Raw genomic sequence first — 20,587 nt, 5'->3', positions numbered from 1 at the left:
CAATTTACTACAGCAGGGAAAAAAAAAATCCTTCCTGATCCCCCGAGAGGCAATCAGATATTCCCTGGATCAACTTTACCTATAAATATTAGTACCCGGATATATTCTGTACACCTAGGAAAGAATCCAGGCCTTTTTTAAAGCAATCTAGTGAGCTGACCAGAACCACCTCTGGAGGGAGTCTATTCCACATTTTCACAGCTGTTACTGTGAAGAAACCTTTCCGTATTTGGAGATGAAATCTGTTTTGCTCTAGACATAAAGAGTGCCCCCTTGTCCTCTGTGATGACCTTAAAGTGAACAACTCAACACCAAGTTCACTATATGGACCCCTTATGCATTTATACATGGTGATCATATCCCCCCTTATGTATTTATACATGGAGATCATATCCCCCCACTTATGTATTTATACATGGTGATCATATCCCCCCTTATGTATTTATATGGTGATCATATCCCCCCCTTATGTATTTATACATGGAGATCATATCCCCCCACTTATGTATTTATACATGGTGATCATATCCCCCCTTATGTATTTATATGGTGATCATATCCCCCCCTTATGTATTTATACATTGTGATCATTTCCCCCCCCTTATGTATTTATACATGGTGATCATATCCCCCCCTTATGTATTTATACATGGTGATCATATCCCCCTTATGTATTTATACATGGTGATCATATCCCCCCTTATGTATTTATACATGGTGATCATATCCCCCCTTATGTATTTATACATGGTGATCATACCCCGCCTTATGTATTTATACATGAAGATCATATCTCCCTTTATGTATTTATACATGGTGATCATACCCCCCCCCCCTTTATGTATTTATACATGAAGATCATAACCCCCCCCCTTATGTATTTATACATGGTGATCATATCCCCCCTTATGTATTTATACATGAAGATCATACCCCCCTTATGTATTTATACATGGAGATCATATCCCCCCTAATGTATTTATACATGGTGATCATACCCCCCCCCTTATGTATTTATACATGAAGATCATACCCCCCCTTATGTATTTATACATGAAGATCATATCCCCCCCTTATGTATTTATATATGAAGATCATACCCCCCCCCCTTATGTATTTATATATGAAGATCATATCCCCCCCCCCTTATGTATTTATACATGGTGATCATACCCCCCCTTATGTATTTATACACGGAGATCATATCCCCCCTTATGTATTTATACATGAAGATCATTCCCCCCCCCCCCCTTATGTATTTATACATGAAGATCATACCCCCCCCTTATGTATTTATACATGAAGATCATATCCCCCCCCCTTATGTATTTATACATGAAGATCGTACCCCCCCTTATGTATTTATACATGGAGATCATACCCCCCCTTATGTATTTATACATGAAGATCGTACCCCCCTTATGTATTTATACATGGTGATCGTATCCCCCCTTATGTATTTATACATGAAGATCATACCCCCCTTATGTATTTATACATGGAGATCATACCCCCCCCCCCCCATTTCCTCTTCTCAAGAGAGAATACATTCAGTTGCTCTAATCTTTTCTCATAGCTGAGCTCCTCCATGCCTCTTATCAGTTTGGTTGCCCTTCTCTGCACTTTCTCGAGTTCCCCGATATCCTTTTTAAGAACTGGTGCCCAAAACTGAACTGCATATTCCAGATGAGGTCTTACTAATGATTTGTAGGGGGGCAACATTATATCTCTCTCTCTGGAGTCCATGCCTCTCCTAATACAAGAAAAGACAAGAAAGGACTTTGCTTGCTTTGGAAACCGCAGCTTGGCATTGCATGCTATTATTAAGCTTATGATCTACCAGAACACCCAGATCCTTCTCCGCTATGGATTCCCCCAGTTCTACTCCACCTAGTATGTATGATACATGCATATTCTTAACCCCCAAGTGTATAACATTTATCAACCCCCCAAGTGCTGTCTATGATATGAATACACATTGTACTTGGTGCTGAACCCGCTGGTAGTGACAGTATGACACTTAATTAGGACTTGACAACATCTTCTAAGTACAACCAGGTAAGACTTCTGACTTGTGTTCCTTGTGCAGTCTAGGACTTGATGACCTCCACAGTTTTGTCTGTCATCCTAATGCTGACTGACAGCTTAGACAAAGTATAAGAGACGACTCTTGGCTCCTGGTTCTAACTAGACTTTAAAAGCAACCAATAGAAACAACCTCCTGCTCACAATTTCGATGTTTAGGGAAGATGCCACCTGGATCTGTTTTACGTGTTTCGAGGGGAGTCCCCTCTTCATCAAAGCCTGATTAAGGGGGGGAATCCCCTTGAAAAATGTAAGCCAAGCAGATCCAGCTGGATTCTTGAAAAGATAAGGAGCATGCTCAGTAGATTGAGTAATATTGAGTTTTTAATGATTTTGATGAGCTTAAAGCGGAGTTCCAGCCATTTACTCACCTGTCCAACGGTCCAGCGATGCGGCCGCCGGAAGCCTCGATCCTCTCCCTCGGCGCCGGCATCACTGCTGTGGGCACCCGGCTGTTACAGTTTGCGGCTTCACAGCCGGGTACCCACTGCGCATGCACGAGTCGCGCTGCGCGCCATGATTGGCCGGCAATCTTCTGGGACCTCTGACGTGTCCCAGAAGATTGCAGGGAGGGAGGGGGAGAGGAGAACTTCCGCTCAGGGCGCCGCGGCGCTCCGAGCGGAAGTGGGAGCGGGTACCTGTCAAAACTAGGTACCCGCTCCCCCCCCAAAAAAATGACATGCCAAATGTGGCATGTCGGGGGGTCAGCACTCCCTAAAGCGGAAGTTCCACTTTTGGGTGGAACTCCGTTTTAACCACTTCTGGACCGGAAGATTTTCCCCCTTAATGACCAGGCCATTTTTTGCGATTCGGCATTGCGTTATTTTAACGGACAATTCTGATGCTGTCCCCAAATAAAAATGATGTCCTTTTATTCCCACAAAGAGCTTTATTTTGGTGGTATTTGATCACCTATGCGATTTTTATTTTTTGCGCTATAAACAAAAAAATAGCGTCAATTTTGAAAAAATAACAATATTTTTCACATTTTTTTTATAGGAAATTCTCAAAAAAAAATTGCAATAAGCGTATTTTGATTGGTTTGCGCAAAATTTATTGTGTTTACTAACTACGGGAAAGATTTTTGTCATTTTTTTTTTAACTAGTAATGGCGACGATCTGCGATTTTTTTAGCGGGACTGCGACATTGTGGCGGACAGATTGGACCCCTAACTGACATTTTTGGCACTTTTGGGGGTACCAGTGACATTACTACAGTAATCAGTGCTATACATATGCACTGTTACTGTAAAAATGACACTGGCAGGGAAGGGGTTAACTTTATTGGTGATCAAGGGGTTAAGTGTGTCCCTAGGGGCGTGATTCTAACTGTCGGGGGGCGTGGCTAGTGAAGTAACCACAGAGACATGCGATCCTATATAGCAGGATCGAATAGCCTCTGTGCTTACTTCAGGGAGAATGACAAGACAGCTGTGTTTACATCAGCCGTCTGTCTTTCTCCCTCTCTTGCGGGAGATCGCGAGTGGCCGGCGGACATCGGAGCCCCCGGTCACACGCGCTGGCTCCCTAGGGAACGAGCGGGGGCGGCGGCGCGCGCTTGCCCCCTACAGGCTTGTGGGCGAGCAACGTAGGTCTACGTTGCTTTGCCTGTAAGCGGCAGAGTGCCGCAGTAAATCTACGTGAAGCAGTTGGAAAGTGGTTAAAGTGGTCGTAACCCCCACCCCCCCCCAAAAAAAAAAATTCAGCACTGACATGTGTGAACCCAGCCTTAGATTGTAAGCAGGGCCCTCTGATTCCTCCTGTATTCAATTGTACTGTAACTGTATTGTCTCCCTTTTTAAATTCTGTATATTAATAGTAATAGGGGTCATATCCTTGGTGGGTGTTTTCTGTGTGGGTGTTTTTTTTTGTCGGAGACTCCTCCCCCTTTATATTATATATAGGGTTGTAGTACCACAACATTCATTTAAATAAAAGCTGTTCCCGTATCCATTTGTACATTTTTGTAAATTGCAGACTATTACCTCCACAACGATCTGGCGATACTCAGGCTGTGCGATGTTCTGCAGCATGTCCTCCACCAACAGAGAAAAGTTCATCTCGTACATGGTCATGTCGGATAGAGTGGGTTGCTGTATGGAAAATGAAGATATATTATGGTTGGTGAGAACGGTCCACACAGGGCTATCTGCTGAGGGTTGTGGTGATGTTAGAATCCACCTACCCCTACATAAGCAACACAGAGATCCACTCTACAAATGTTTTTTTTTCCAGGACAGTATGGTATTACTTATTTGTGATCAACCTAGTTGAGTAATCTTCGCGATTAGTGTGCCTTTAATTCAAAGCGCTGCTGCTGTGACTCATGATGTGCGCATGCGTGCGAGTGACGTCATTGGGGTCCAGCCATTCAAACAGCTGGAGAGCGCAAACCCAGAAGGAAGCGCTGCTGGAGGGCTTCGTTTTAAGGTAAGTCTTTCATAATGTGCTAGTATGTGGTGCACACCAGCACATTATGGCTTAAAGTGATTGCAAAGTCTCCTTTTTTCTTTTAAATAACAAACATGTTATAATCACCTCCTCTGTGCAGTTGGTTTTGCACAGGGCAGCCCGGATCCTCCTCTTCTCGGGTCCCTCTTTGGCTCGCCTGGCCCCTCCCTCCTGTTGAGTGTCCCCACAGCAAGCAGCTTGCTATGGGGGTACCTGAGCCGAGTCACAGCTTCTTGTGTCTATTTAGACACAGAGCCACGACCCAGCCCCCTCTCTCTCCTGACTGGCTGAATTATTTTGATTGACAGCAGCGGGAGCCATTCGCGCCACACTGCTCTCTCAGCCAATGAGGAGGGGAGTCCCAGGCAGCTTAGACACTCCTGCAACATCACTGTTGAGTGCCCCCGCAGCAAGCAGCTTGCTATGGGGGCACACATAGCAAGGCCCCGGCCCCGCCTCCCTCTCCTGATTGGCTGAATTATTTTGATTGACAGCCGCAGGAGCCAATCGCGCCACACTGCTGTTTTAGCCAATGAGGAGGGGAGTCCCAGGCAGCTTAGACTCTCCTGCAACATCGCTGGATAAAGACGGTCTCAGGTAAGTATTAGGGGGGCTGCTTTTCACAGAAGGTTTTTTTTATTCCTTAAAACGGAGTTCCACGCAAAAGTCAATTTTATTTTCCACATGGGGAAATATTTCTGCAGGTAGATCTCCGTCTCCGAGTTGTTCAAAACGTGACTCCTTGTAAGCCAGTCCTCTTTTTGCCTGTTCTGAATGCCTGGAGGACTTTTCTAGGATGATTCCGAATCAACAAAAAGTCTCGGGTAAAAGGATACCCATTGGGGTAATGGTAAATACAGAGGCCATATTTTTATAGCCATTTTTGATATGTTTATACAGTAATTTTAATTTCATAATGTATCTTATACACATCACACACCCCCTGAGGAAGACCACTATGGAATAGGTCGAAACGCGTCGGAGTACCAACTCGTTGGTTGTGATTGTTTTATTCATGTATTGTCTTTTTCATGTTTTTTTTGATGGGTCAACATTGTAACCAGAGATCACATTTAGTTCCATGTGGAATTTTTTTTTTTTTTTTTATTAATTGTTTTTATTGATTTTATCAAGTGCAAAACAGGGCCATAGGGGCATACCCCGGCCAACAACACATAAAAACGCAAACATGACCCAAACAATTGGAGGTCACTAACAAGGACCCACTATATAGTTATAGCATGTGAAATGATATAGAAACAAAGTCAGGAAACCTTATTATCTCTCCCCTCGTGGCTTACCCCACCGGAACCTCAGGCGTGACCGGCTCCGAGTCTCGTTCGTTTACCGTAGATGTAGACGTAACCCATACCTGCCAGACCCCATGTGCAATTTTTTAACAAATTGTTAATAAAACCAATAATTTTACATTTTTGATCTTCCCTCCAAAAATAAAAAGTCAGTAGCTACACACACTGTACACACACTGTAGCTGCAGACTTTTAATATTAGAACACTTACCTGTCCTGGAGTCCAGCGATGTCGGCACCGCAGCCAATGTTTCCATCGGCTGTCGGGTGCTGCCGCCGCTATTGTTAGTGAGGAAACCCAGCAGTGAAGCCTTGTGGCTTCAAAGGCGGGTCCCTACTGCGCATGCGCGAAGCGCACTGCACATTCCTATTGGCTCGGCGGCGGGGTAAAAAGGAGGGGGCCAAACTTCCGAGGGACGGCGCCACAGTGCCGTATCCTGGAAGTGGGGAAGGGTACCTGTCAAAAACAGGTACCCGTTCCCCCCTGAAAGGTGCCAAATGTGGCACCGGAGGGGGGGAGGAAGCAAATGAGCAGAAGTTCCACTTTTGGGTGGAACTCCGCTTTAAGAATTATTTGCTGCTAAAAAAAAGCCCTGGGGGGATTTTCTTTCCTTTGTCTACTGCATAATAAAATAATTAAGTAATAAGTAATATAGCAAATTATATAGTAGGGAGGTTACCTGTGGAAGGAACTTGCCGGTCACTATAATCCCGCTGGGTGTCCTCTCCAGGATCTGCCACACTCGGTCATAAAAGCCGGATGGATTCCTATTCAGGGAGCCGTCTATCTGCCTGCGGTTCAGCCAACACCTACATGGCAAAACAACCAACACTGATTGCACAGATCCATCAGTAAAATGAATAATAAATGTCGAATGATTTACAGGAGAGGATTCTGTTAGAAGCGGTCTGATCTAACAGCACTGCTAAATTATAAATAAGGGGAAAAAAAAAAGTGATGGCGCTCTTTAATTTGTGCGCTTTATTTTAATCGAAGGGTTCGTTTGGAAGAGAATTTAAAGTGGAACTTCACTCTGTAAATCAACATTGATTATTTTTAATCATCATGCTGCTAGCATTAGTAAATAGGAAAGTACAGGTCCTTAACCGGTTGCCGGCCGGCCGGCCGCCCGCCGCAGTTATACTGCGACAAGCAGCCGCTCCTGCGCAAACCGACGTAGGTATACGATGGTCGCACGCCTGCAGCTAGATTTTTTTTTTTTTTATGTAAAAAAACAACAAGTTCTCTTTTATGTTTGTGTCTGCTAATAATGATTTTAGTGTATTTTTTGTGAAAATATTGTCTTAATATATTCGGGGAGGGTGCTGCCAGGTAGGCTGTATGGGGCCCCGCGATTTCTAACAGCAGCCCTGGATGGGGGAGTTTGCTTTATATATTAAAAATGGAAATAAATAGCGTTTTTGGTTTATGGTGCTCAGATGCAGTGAAGATCTGATTTAACCACTTAAGGACTGCCCGCCGCAGTTATACTGCGGCAGGCAGCCCCTGCTGCGCAAACCGAGGTAGGTATACGTCGGCCACCCGTGATTGTTCCCCGCTGAGAGAGGACAGTCGGCTGTTGTAAACACAGCTGACCGTTCTCCCTGGAATGATCACAGAGCCCCTGTGACCCTTCTATATAGGATCACAGGTCTCTATGATCATTTCACAAGCCACGCCCCCCCCACAGTTAGAATCACTCCCCTAGGCTTACATTTAACCCCTTGATCACCCACAGTGTTAACCCCCTTCCCTGCCAGTGTCATTATTACAGTAACATTGCAGATTTTTAGCACTGATTACTGTAGTAATGTCACTGGTCGTCCCAAAAATGTCAGTTAGGGGTCCGATCTGTCCGCCGCAATGTCGCAGTCCCGCTAAAAATCGCAGATCGCCGCCATTACCTGTAAAAAAATAAATAAATAAATAAATATGACATAAAAATTTCACGTAGTTGGAAGACGCGATAACTTTGCACAAACCAATCAAAATACGCTTATTGCGATTTTTTTTATATCAAAAATATGTAGCAGAAAACAAATTGGCCTTAAATGTTAAAAATTTTGATTTTTACATTTTTTTTTGAGAATGTTATATAGCAGAAAGTGAAAAATATATATATTTTTTTTCAGACTTGCCGCTCTTTTTTTGTTTATAGCGCAAACAATAAAAATCGCACAGGTGATCAAATACCACAAATGAAACCTCTATTTGTGGGGAAAAAAAGGACATCAATTCTATTTGAGTACAGCGTCGCATGACCGCGCAAATGTCCGTTAAAGTAACGCAGTGCCGAATCGCAAAAATGGCCTGGTCATTAAGGGGGCAAATCCTTCCGGTCCAGAATTGGTTAAGAGTCTTACTAGTGTTTTCATGTGAGATGTGTGCACTGTATCTGTTAATGTTATAAAATGTTGTTTCTGGGTGGAGTTTTTAATTATCTACATGGAAGCAGCCAATCGTGTCCATTACATATGCAGGCTCTGCTTCCTGCTCAGGATGCGATATGATAATTGTGATTTACGGCTCTTCTTTTTTCTAGGCAAATCAATCAGTTTGCTCAGTCCGGAAATATTAAAATCTCCAGATGTATCTGGATTTATCTCATTAGTTGTTTTCAGAATTCAGACACGCACTAATAGGCCGATCTGCAAATCTGCATTGTGAAAATCCGATCTTCATTTATCTTTATATATTTTTGATGGGTAAACAAAATGTTAAAAATTGCCTTCAGGCTCGGTTCACATATATGCGATGCGGGAACCCTGCGAATCCACTGTGGGTCCCCGCATCGCATTCAAATAGCAGACAGTTCACACTGCCATATGCAAATCGCTTGGGGTGTCAATACAAAGTTAGGGACACCCCCAGATCAGTTCACATATCAGGGTGCGAACTGTGAGTTCGGACATGAATGGGATTGCATTGGTGTGAACCCACCATTCCAGTGGCGACCCGTCCATTGGGGGCGGCGCCCCCCCTATCCATGCATCCGGCCCCCTAATCTACATGCAGGGCGCCAGACGCATGGATTCCAATGGGGTTCTTTATTTTTTTTTTAAGCACGTGATTAGAGCCAAAGGCTCTAATAGGCTTCAAAAAAGGGTGGGCTTGGGGCGCAGAGCACTGCACCCAGAGCCCACCCAGTTGTGTGACAATAGCGAATCAATATTCGCTATTGTTACACGGATTCTCCTCCTGGGCAATCAGGAAGCGGGTCCTGAGACCCGTTTCCCGATTGGCTGAAAGGAGAAGCCATGCCATTAGCCAAGGAGGAGGTGAAGGGAGGAGACGCAGGAGACTGAGGGGGAAGAAGCCGCCGCTGCTGCCTGCCCTCCCTCCCTCCACATGTCCAGGCAGGGTGAGTGAGCCGGTGTGGTCCGGGGGGGGGGGGGGGGTATGGTGTGGTCTGTCTGATGCCCCCTCCCCCCCACCCCAGCCCATGGAGCACCAGCTGCCACTGCCCCATGGGATCCGATTCTACTGCGGACCCAAAAAAGGGTCCTGTGCATGTTCTGTCCGAATCAGATGCCTGAATTCGCATCGCACAGACATCACATGTGATTTGCAGAGCAGTGCGCTCCGAATCACATGCAATGTCTGCCATCGCACTAATGTGAACCGGGACTCATTCACACCTGAGCACAGCGTATTCCTGGGGATTCTGGTGCGGTTTATCAGACGTTTTTGCACGTGAATCATGCGTCAGGAGTTTGTTTCCTGGGTTGGGTAAGGGGAGGAGACCAGTTCTATAGGAGGAGAGGAGTGAGCCCGCAGCCTATTGCCAGCATTGGCACCGTACAAATAAATTTGTGGTGCTGCACCAATTTGCAAAAGTAGTTCCTGCACTACTTTTGCCGATTTCAGGTGCCACTTCAACAGACATCTGTAAGATGAAGGAGTATGTTCTGTTCTCACCTCCCAGACTGCTGTGGCTGTAGAATACAAAGAAGAAGCTGCTTGATTTCACTTGGAGACAGCTGATAGATATCCGTCTCTGACTGATCCCCACCGTTCATCTTGCTGCGAATCTGAAGCTCGTATCTCATGGCGTGAACGATCCAGCTAGAAGGAAGAAAGGGAAGCATGTCAGACATACACATGACCAATAGATGCTTAATTATGTCTCTTGTATTGAGATGAAAGGTGACATTTGCTCATGGGCTGCTTTGGCATGACTACTCGCAACTCATGTGACTGTTAGCGCCCCTGGCAACATACTGGAAGCATGCAACTACATAGAAATCGGTCAATGTTTGCATCATAGTGGATCACTAGATCTAGAACAGACCGGGATCTTCAAAAAAATCTCCAGGTGTAATGGCAGCTTTGTTCCTGGCTACATATTCAGAAGAAAACTTCTCTTCAATGATAACACGACGCCGTGCAATCAGGCTGCAGATGGATTTCACATAATACCGTACACTAACCGAGCTAATGAGCTCAATAATCAATTGGAATTTCACTAATCACCTCGCTGTAGTCATGTACACATAGTTAGCAAAGGAGACATCTGGGACAGTTCTGGGAAAACTCCAGTCAATTAGAGCGAATGACGTGAACGCTGAATATATTCACTTATTGAAATGATTCAGGGTTTCCTCTTAGCCCTGGGCAGCTGGACTCTGTATGGCTTCTGCTAATGAACAAAACCCACTAGTTACTGCAGATCTGTAACTTCAATCCTCCTGGGGCTGAGCCTGAAAAGCGATGCAGCAGTAGAAACTGTATACGGTATAGGTTCTTAGCCGCTGCTATGTACAGCCCAAGGGTGACTCAATGGGTTCCTGTGGTGATTCTTGCTATTGTAAATTCATCATAACAGATAAAGAGTTTTAAGAAAATATAAATCCTGTCTAAAATAGCTGTTTGTATTGATTTAAAGGAGAAAACTCTTTTGGCCCCATTTCTCCTTTGGGTCACACTGTGGGGAACTTAGTCCTTTAGAACTACTTGAACATCAGTGTAACGGAACCTCCGACCCACACTGTACTTCTGGTCTTCCATCAGTTTACGGCTTCCTTGCAGTCATGAACATATATCCCAGATTTTCCCAGCCGCCCTCATACAAAGCTAGCCAACAACTTACTTCGTACAAGTTTTGGAACCTTCTCCTTTATTAAACAGTTTCACACTCAATTTATACACACATGGGTACATCCCCCTCCTGATCAAATTACTACACACAGGTCAGCGGTTGCCTGATTACATTATCCTATGCAGATGAAATTGTATACAGAAACAGAATTAACCTGAACTAATTATCTGGCCATCTGAATAGAACAAAGTGAGGTCATTAACATTTCACAATGGGACAGGCAGACTTAACACAATCCACACCCTAGCTCAATAGATAGACAATAGGACAAGACTGCCAATGACTGTCTGTCTATCTACTACATTGAAACGCATGGAATACACATCTAGGTGTCACAGACTCCATGGCAACAGGCCACAGGTCTCACAGTGCGAAGTGGGATCAAATCTCCACATTTCTTGAGAGCCACCGTTGACAAATATCTCCTCTCCCATCTGAAGCCATCCAAACCATTCTCTCAGCATCCCTCAAGTATCTGTCCCTCACTCCCAGTGACGGTGAACACCGTCAACAGTCAGGATCCACCCAGATGCCTCAAGGGCACCTGGCTCAGCCACTTAGCACGCCACTGTCAACCCGAGCCAGCTGCACAGCCCGGCACTCCAATTCCAAGTCCTTGAGCACCAGCTATCCACAAACCATTCCTAAAAATGTACATAAGATATTCTCTTTATTAAATAACTATATCTAGGAGGCCAAAGAGCAATAGCCAACTGACCATTGTGGCTGCGCCATGGGTGGTTTGAAAAACATACATAGCCTGATCAATCTAACATGCCAAATGGCTAACAGGTATTTATCTACTCACACCAACCAACCAGATTTTAGCTGTTATATTGCCACTGCAGGTTAACAGGCCTATCCAAATGTGGTTTCACTTATAGAGTCCGGTGACTCCTGCAGCAAGAACTCCCTACTATACCCTCTTACAGGGCACCTTGGAATTTTAGATGCTTCTGCCTACCTGTCAGGAAAGCTGCGCTCAAAGGAATGCGCATGTGCGCAAAACGGCTCATAGAGCTGTGCCCAGAATTAGGACCCTGCATGCATCTACACAAGCACGTACTCATGAGCTTGAGCGTGCATGCTTGCTGGACTTTGGTGCCAAGTGGCCTAGCAACACAGGACTTAGGATCATTGCTAAGTGGTCGTCCGCTCCTTTTGCCTGTGACCTGATCCCATGTACTTCTGTATCCAGACCCGGCTTGTTCACTATGCTTGTTCCTGAAGCCCTCCTTGCTGGCTCCAGCTTGTAAACCCAACCTTGCCTTCTGCCTGCTGTTCCGGTACCTCCTCTGCCTGCTTAATACTGACCTTGGCCTGGCTTTGACCCTGCTCTAGGTTCCTGATTCTGCGTTTCGGCTGCCCGATTGTTGCCGACTCCTGTCCGTCTGACCAAGCATCTGAGATCCTGCACCTGCTAGCTGCCAGCCTGCGTGCTGCACGGTCTTCAGCTTTGTATCTGCTACCAGATCTTCTAACCCGGATCTACAGGCACCGGTGCCACTCTGTGCCCTGTTATGTTCTGTCCTCATTCCCAGGGGAAACAGGACAAGAGGTGTAAAGGAAGTCCTCTGCTCAACCAGGTACGTGACACTATTCCAAGACAATCTTGCACTTCTCATCTCATCATTGCATTAGCATCCCCAGGATATTATGAAAAAAAAGTTGGGTGGTTTCAACTAAATGTTGAGCAAACGGTCCCTTTAAAAATCAATGGCTACCTACAACATATCCATTTAAAGGAAGAACTTTCGACTTCCATAAAAAGCATAATAAAATAGATTTTCATTCTATCTGCTTTTTGCCATTGGATGCACATTTGCAGTTAAAGATGCAAACTGTATCGGTGCTGACTCCTTCCCTCTATCCAATACCTAGTTCTCTCTGCTGCTGAAAAGGATTTTAAATATTCAGTGCAGGTATTGCTACAACTTACAGTTGGAAAATAAATAGATCGTGTGTATACATCCCGATAGTCACAGTATAAAAATAATCAAAAGTTTAGTTGAACTTAAATGGCAAACACAAGTCAGTCTGAGTTCCTTACATCACCAGACGAATACTACACAGATTAATTCCACATATGTCTTGTTATTGATACATATGTTGTGTTAAGAGAGTGCAATGATTCTAATTAATTTGCTGTGAATAATGGGTAAAGTATTTAAAGCTGGATTATCAAGCGGAAAATTGATTTTTCACTAAGCTGCAGTGTTTGTTTATACAGAGGAGGAATAGGTGAGATGAACCACCAACAGCCATAATGGTGAACCTTCTGTCTTACCAAATTATAACAAATAGGATTGTTTGTACTTTGGTGTCCATTGAGGGACACAAGATGTCTTCAACCTTCAGGTTATACTACCGCCTAGAGCAAGGATCCTCAAACTACGGCCCTCCAGTTGTTGCGGAACTACACATCCCATGAGGCATTGTAAAACTCTGACATTCACAGACATGATTAGGCATGATGAGAATTGTAGTTCCTGAACAACTGGAGGGCCATAGTTTGAAGACTCCTGGCCTAGAGACTGGACAATGGCAAACCAACCCAAGGCATCTGTGTCCCTCAATGAATTAAAAGAAAATTTTATGGTACCAAAAGTTTTCTTTTTTCTTGTTCATTAAGATGCACAGAGGAAGTCTTAATCTTTTGGGACTGCCTGCAGTACGTTACACCATAAACTAGCTTTAGATGAGGCAGAAACTTGCCCGCCTGGTAGAACCCAGAGAACATGTGAACAGACGACCCGCTTGCAGTCTTATAAATCTGGGAAACAAATACCTGATGCTGAAATGCCCAAGAGGCTTTCACAGACCTGGTGGAATGAGCAGCAAAAAGAAAGGGGGAAACTTGACCCTTGAGGCCATAAACGTAAATGATAGGTCTGTCTGAGCCACCTAAATATGGTGAAACAAGACGTCGAGGCACCCTTCACTGGCAATGGGAAATGACGAAAAGACAATGAGTCTTTCTGGAACAGGCAGTCGGACAAATGGATGGGAGAACAATGCTCTGGGCCTCAACACCACCTTGGTGCTATGCAAGACCAAAAAAGGGTTCTTTGCAAGATAAGGCCGCCCATTCATGCCCTCGCCTCTAGCTACAAGGAAAGCAACTTTGTTCGGTGAGAGTAGAGACAAAATCGTCTCCAAAGGGTTCAAACAGTAGCTTCTAAAGTGCAGAGAGAACCAGATTTAGATACCACTGGCACAGTGGATTAGCAGTGGGAACAACATGGCAGATCCCCGGCACAAAGGTCCTAATGAAAGAGTGAGAGGCCAACAGTCTCTGAAACAGAATGGAAAGAGCAGACTTGAGCTTTTATGGTGCCAGAGAGTACAATGCTGATCAAGACCCAAATGTAGAAATGAGGATTCCTCTCATGGAGAAACTCATAGGGTAAAAGCCCATAGACTCTCACCAAGAGAAGTAAGCCTTCCACTTCCAATGAGAAGAAAATGTATAGTAATTGTATAAGAAATATTTTCTGTGCTTAAAAAAAAAATCTAATTGATGTAAACAAGAGTCCATTAAGGGCCATAATAACGCATCGGGGGTTAACCCTGTTTCATCTCCTACACCTGTGGCAGCTTTTCAAGAGACTGTAAGAATCACTATAATACAAAAAAACAGCAGAGGGCGCATCTAAGTGTTGTAGAAAATGTAGTTTATTATTAAAAATGCACATGGCAACTCATAGGAAGCCTGCACTGCTGCTTCCCAAACCCAACAGGATGGGTAGGAACTTTGCGGAGTGCTGGAGACTGTGACGTACTACAATTCACAGTGTAAAATGGGCATGGTTACGCGTTTCGAAGCCTACCAGACTTCATTCTCAAGCCTGCCACTCTCCAAATAGGATTGTTGTTTATATACTTATGGAACTTCATGGCTCAGCAAAAACTAAAGGTTCATACACACTATAACACCTTGAGCCTGGTAGGAATCACAGACTCGGAGATGCCTCTGTTCCTTAGGAACTGGGCATCAACAGTATTCCCATTAAAGTCATTGATCGAGAAGCTGGCAAATAGGTCCTCGGACAGTAGATTCGGGTGGTCTGGGAGGGACCATAGTTTGTCTGCAAGAAGTCTTACAAGGTCAGCATACCACATCTACCTGGGCCTATCTGAAGCAATGAGAATCACCACAATGCCCTCCATCTCAATCCTCTGGAGCTAAGCAGGGGAGGAAGTAGTTACAGGGAAGGAAAGGCATAGACCAGGGTATATTGAACCCACAACGTCACCATAGCTTCCATTACCTCTGGCAGAGGATCACTAGAATGCCCTCCATCTCAATCCTCTGGAGCCAAGCAGGCGAGGAAGTTGTTACAGGCAAGGAAAGGCATAGACCAGGGTATATTGAACCCACGTCACCATAGCTTCCATTACCTCTGGCAGAGGATCACCAGAATGCCCTCTATCTCAATCCTCTGGAGCTAAGCAGGCGAGGAAGTAGTTACAGGGAAGGAAAGGCATAGACCAGGGTATATTGAACCCACAACGTCACCATAGCTTCCATTACCTCTGGCAGAGGATCACTAGAATGCCCTCCATCTCAATCCTCTGGAGCTAAGCAGACGAGGAAGTAGTTACATGGAAGGAAAGGCATAGACCAGGATGTATTGAACCCACAAAGTCACCATAGCTTCCACTACCTCTGGCAGAGGATCACTAGAATGCCCTCCATCTCAATCCTCTGGAGCCAAGCAGGCGAGGAAGTTGTTACAGGCAAGGAAAGGCATAGACCAGGGTATATTGAACCCACGTCACCATAGCTTCCATTACCTCTGGCAGAGGATCACCAGAATGCCCTCTATCTCAATCCTCTGGAGCTAAGCAGGCGAGGAAGTAGTTACAGGGAAGGAAAGAGATAGACCAGGGTATACTGAACCCACAAAGTCACCATAGGTTCCACTACCTCTGGCAGATGATCCATTAATCTGGATACAAACCTGTCCAGCTTGTTGTTTAACCCAGAGACCGAGACATCCATATAGGGCAATGACAACCTGTGACACAGGTCCTGGAATAACTTTGGGTGTAGAGAGCATGCTCTCAGGTCCAGATGCTGCCAGCTGAGGAAAGCTGCCTGCCAATTGTTCACCCCTTGAATGTGCATGGCTGATGAGGCTAAAATTTGCAGATATGTCTAGGACAAGATACACTCTACCTCTACTGCTGCAGCAAAACTTCTGGTTCCCCCATATTTATTGATGTATGCAACTGCTGTGATGCTGTCCAACTGAATTTGGAGCAAATGGCTCTTCTAAAGGTTGGTCTCCGCTGAATCAACTAAATCTTGATCCATGTATGGCCAGGTTAAGACTCCCCATGTCCCTCACCCTTTCCTTGGATAAAGGCATTGGCAAAGTTACGAAGGTTGGGATCCCCCAATTCATGTAAACTTTCATACTTACTGCTCTCTTCCCCTCATTTTCACAAACATAAAAAAAAAAAAAGGAAGGAAATGAGCACATATCTTTATAAGTAGAGGAAAAAGAAGGTGCTTTGATATCTCTGGCAAACAACAAAACTGATTAAGGATTTTCACTTTCTAACCCGCACTAGGAGATCAGAACTAGAATGTAATTATTTGCTGCCGACAACACAGAGGTCCAGGGAGATGAATTTCACAACATAAAGTAACCACCCAATCGGAAATGTAGCTTTGAAATAGTTATGAGTGATGAGACCCGGAGGCAGGGGAATCTCTCCATCTTTCCCTTCCATCCTGTGAGTGACAGAGCCTGGAAACAGAGGTTTGCTCCGTAATGGTTCTGTCAAGCATTTGATCTATGTCAGCCAGACTGGCAGAGGTAAAATCAATAATGAAACTGTAAATCAAATCCACGTCTATACACAGAATGTTCATTTGACTTCTCCGAGTATCATTAACATTATAAAACTGGGTGACAAACCCAAGGCATACAGGAACCCACAAAAATCCTACATCTTCCATGTAAGCAACAAACCTGTAGCCACAAAAAATGACTTCTGCTTGTAGGCTTCCCATAATGCACTGCAGAGTAATATCAAGAAAGGAGTTTACTCTGGAACATCTCTAACGATGAGATAAGCTTAATTTTACACAACGCAATTCAATTTAAATCTGAACTCTGGGAGATGGGCTAAATATACATGCCTACAGGCATCATAAATAAACCAAAGATGGTAAACACAGAGCAGGCTATAATCATGACTCTCTGGGTAATGCGCCACCTATAGGTGAATATACACTGGTAGACCAATCAGACAGGAAGTCCTCCCCTACATAACCCCTCCCACACAGTCCTCAGTTTTGCAGCAAGCAATAAACTCCCAAAAAGAGGAGAGGGACCTCTGTGTCCCGAAAAGCACTTCAAGAAATGGATTTTACAAGTACCAAAAAATCCTATTTTCTTTACCATACATCACGGGACACAGAGCAGGCTAAAATCATGACCATCTAGCACAGTGATGGAGAACCTTGGCACCCCAGATGTTTTGGAACTACATTCCCCATGATGCTGGTGCACTCTGCAGTGTAGTTGAGCATCATGGGAAATGTAGTTCCAAAACATCTGGGGTGCCAAGTTTCGCCATCACTGATCTAGGATGTCCCAAAGCACTGCCCTTGAGGGGAGCGAAAAACGGGAAAAAAAAAAAAAATTACACGCCAATCTCCGTAACGCACCCTGTCCCAGGACAGGAATCTAATTTTCACCCATCATGGCGGGCTCTGTCACTAAGGACTTTTAGGGACTCTGTCCTCCTTGCTCTCTGATCTATTGCTCTTGACCTGTACATCACCATGCTGGAAAACACTTTGGTCAATGCTTGAACTGCGCAGGGTTCTGTAAAGCAGGGTCCAGCGGCGAAAAAGTTGCATCACAAACAAGACCCCCAAATCTTTATCACGTCCTCACAGGGCCCAGGTACCATCCATTTCAGCGTTCTGGCTATAGGAATGGATCCAGTCAACCAGTGCCTTGATCCCTACTAGAACCATTTTGAGACCACTAAAAATCCATACAGAGATAGCTGAACTTTAGTGTCCATGACCTTTAGGACACTGGTGAAAAAACAGAGGTACTTCCTGTGTGGTAGGGGTTATGCAGGGGAGGACTTCCTGTCTGATTGGTCTGCAAGTGTCCATTCACCTATAGATGGAGCATATTACAACACGTCACGATTATAGCCTGCTCTGTGTTCACTGATGTACGACGGTTTCCAAACCTTCCAAACTGTGGCCAGTGCGAGAAGAAAACATCCTGGTCCCCATCATTGGCATCAGTGGGAGAAATAGTGCCCCATTGCTGGTGTGAGTGGGAGGAATAGTGCCCCAGTGTTTCAGACAACAAAATTGCATCACTCAGAACAGCGGAACCTTTGTGCACGTGGAAGCGTTTGTCAGGTAACCAGGCTGTTGTGTTCTCCCCAACACCAGAAGACTAACTAACTAACCATCAAGCAAAGAAACAGCCAAAAACTTTGTAGGTCTTCCAATTCTTGATTTTCTTATCCCAGTGAGTAAAAGATAGTGGTTAATGAGTTTTGGCGATGAGCCTTGGTCACAGCACCCAAGAAGACTCATCGTCGAAATGCGTTAGCCGCAATCTTTTACTCGCTGGGATAAGAAAATAAAGAATTTGAAGACATATGAAGTTGCCGGCTGTTTCTTAATTGAAAAGCAAGGGGGATTAAAGAAGGTGTGTATTTGGTTTGTTAGCAGACTGGTGGGTAAGTATATCAAACTAAGGACCGGTTGGTTTCCACATACCTTCTTTAATCCGCCTTGCTTTTCAATTTTGTTATATACAGGGATGGAGACCCTGAGCAGTGCTCGCCGGTGTCTCATCTAAAGTCCCAAAACTGCCGATTTTTTGTATGTTACCAGGGATGGAGACGCTTGCTTTACAGGCGGGTGTCTCATTCAAAGTCCCCTTTTGCCTTCAATATCCATACTAAAGGGATGGGGGTGTGTGTTTCCCAGCTGATCACTTTTAGTTTGCACCCTATGGCTATTACATAGCCATAAGTTTTTCATTACCAGTCATGGATGGGAGCAGGTTGGGGGAGGATTGGGCCATCTCCAAGCCCACCTGTTTCCCATCGATCCATCAGCATTCATGTGCTTCCATTGTGGAGACACTCAAGTTGAGTAGTGTTAGGACTGCAAGATACACAGGGTGCCTTGTTGGCCTTGCAGCTTATACATGCGTTTGCAAATGTGTGTTAACTAAATCTCTGTTTTTAACCTATTTTGTTAGACAAGTTTATTTGGTTTGTTAGCAGACTGGTGGGTAAGTATATAAAACGAAGGACCAGCTGGTTTCCACACACCTTCTTTAATCCCCCTTGCTTTTCAATTTTGTTATATACAGGGATGGACGCTGAGCAGTGCTGGCCGGTGTCTCATCTAAAGTCCCAAAACTGCCCATTTTTTGCAGGCTGTTTCTTTGCTCGATGAATAGTGCCCCATTGTTGGTGTCAATGGAAGGAATAGTGGCTCAAGAGCCAGATAAAAGGCTAGTAAAGGCCCCCGGCCACAGTTTGGAGACCACTGATGTACCATAAAGAAAAGTAAATGGCGAAATACATGACAGGAAGACAAATAGTTCATTAACGGGTAAAAATGACTGACCCGACACGAATCTTCAACATGCCGCTGAACAGCTGTGGAGTGTTGGAGATAATCCAGCCTATATGGATGACCAGTTCTTGTTGCAGGACGGCCTCTCGCTCGTCGTAGGGACTACACTTGCTGTAAATAATGTCCTTTATCACCCCGGGGGATAGCGGGTTGGAGATGACAGCTTCCTCGTGACCGAAGACCCCCAGAGTCACCTGGAAAAACAACACATTTATCAAAAGTAGCAATGAGCCCTGCGCCTACAAATCCTGCAGCTTCATGCACATCTGACTCTACACAAGGTGCACATGCAAAACACTATTCACTACAGCAAGCAAAAACAGTCTATCACTTCTATTCAGGAAAATTTCAGGCAATAAACACTCCAAGTTTGAAATATTTCTTTTTTTGCATAACAGCTGCAAGTAATCATATAGTGACATGAACACCCTTGTTAGAAACCAAGTGCTTCACACAGCGCATTCCCAGCAAAGGCAAAATAATGGATTAGTTTGTTAGCTGAACTACGAAAAGATAGAGCCAATTACTTGTATGAGAAGTCACGATGTCAATACAATTCTAACTGAGAGTCCCCTAACAACTACTGTGTATGAAGACCGCTATTGTGAAGACGGATTTAGAATGGTACAGAAACCGCAGCCTCGAAAATTGCTTAGCTTTGTAAACACTGTCAGGACAAAGACTAAAATCTGGAGGCAAATATTTCTGCAGTCAGCTTCTAAAAAATGAACGGTGTGTTGTCCTTGGTAAACAGTCTTTCAATTTAACTTCCAATCTTCCCTGGAAGACTGACAATCTAACTGGTATTGGGCTTTTTGATTACTATAGACATTAGATAAACAGCATTCGGGTTGATATCAGATCACTCCCAGCAGGAGAGGTGAAAGTTCATGTTGAAAAAGCAACTGATCCTCCTTGATATGCATTGTGTTAGGATGTATCCACCAATGAGAACACTTGGGTGATACATCCATATTACTCGTGACTAACTTTAAAAA

At 44.5% G+C, this 20,587-nt stretch overlaps 1 protein-coding gene across 4 annotated transcripts in view; it reads right to left on the bottom strand.

The window, feature by feature from the left end:
- The window catches only part of PHKB (phosphorylase kinase regulatory subunit beta), a 415,971-nt gene that overhangs the window by 4,906 nt on the left and 390,478 nt on the right, over positions 1–20,587 (bottom strand). For all 4 annotated transcript variants that reach the window (XM_082269952.1, XM_082269953.1, XM_082269954.1 and 1 more), the window contains 4 exons: positions 19,581–19,783; positions 9,766–9,912; positions 6,527–6,656; positions 4,071–4,178 (listed from right to left, as the gene is read on the bottom strand). In XM_082269952.1, coding sequence (XP_082126078.1) covers positions 4,071–4,178; positions 6,527–6,656; positions 9,766–9,912; positions 19,581–19,783 — 588 coding nt within the window. The remainder of the gene's footprint in view (positions 1–4,070; positions 4,179–6,526; positions 6,657–9,765; positions 9,913–19,580; positions 19,784–20,587) is intronic.

This window comes from Pelophylax lessonae (assembly GCF_965119305.1).
Source record: "Pelophylax lessonae genome assembly, chromosome: 10".
NCBI lineage: Eukaryota > Metazoa > Chordata > Amphibia > Anura > Ranidae > Pelophylax > Pelophylax lessonae.
This window is presented reverse-complemented; position numbering and strand designations above follow the sequence as displayed.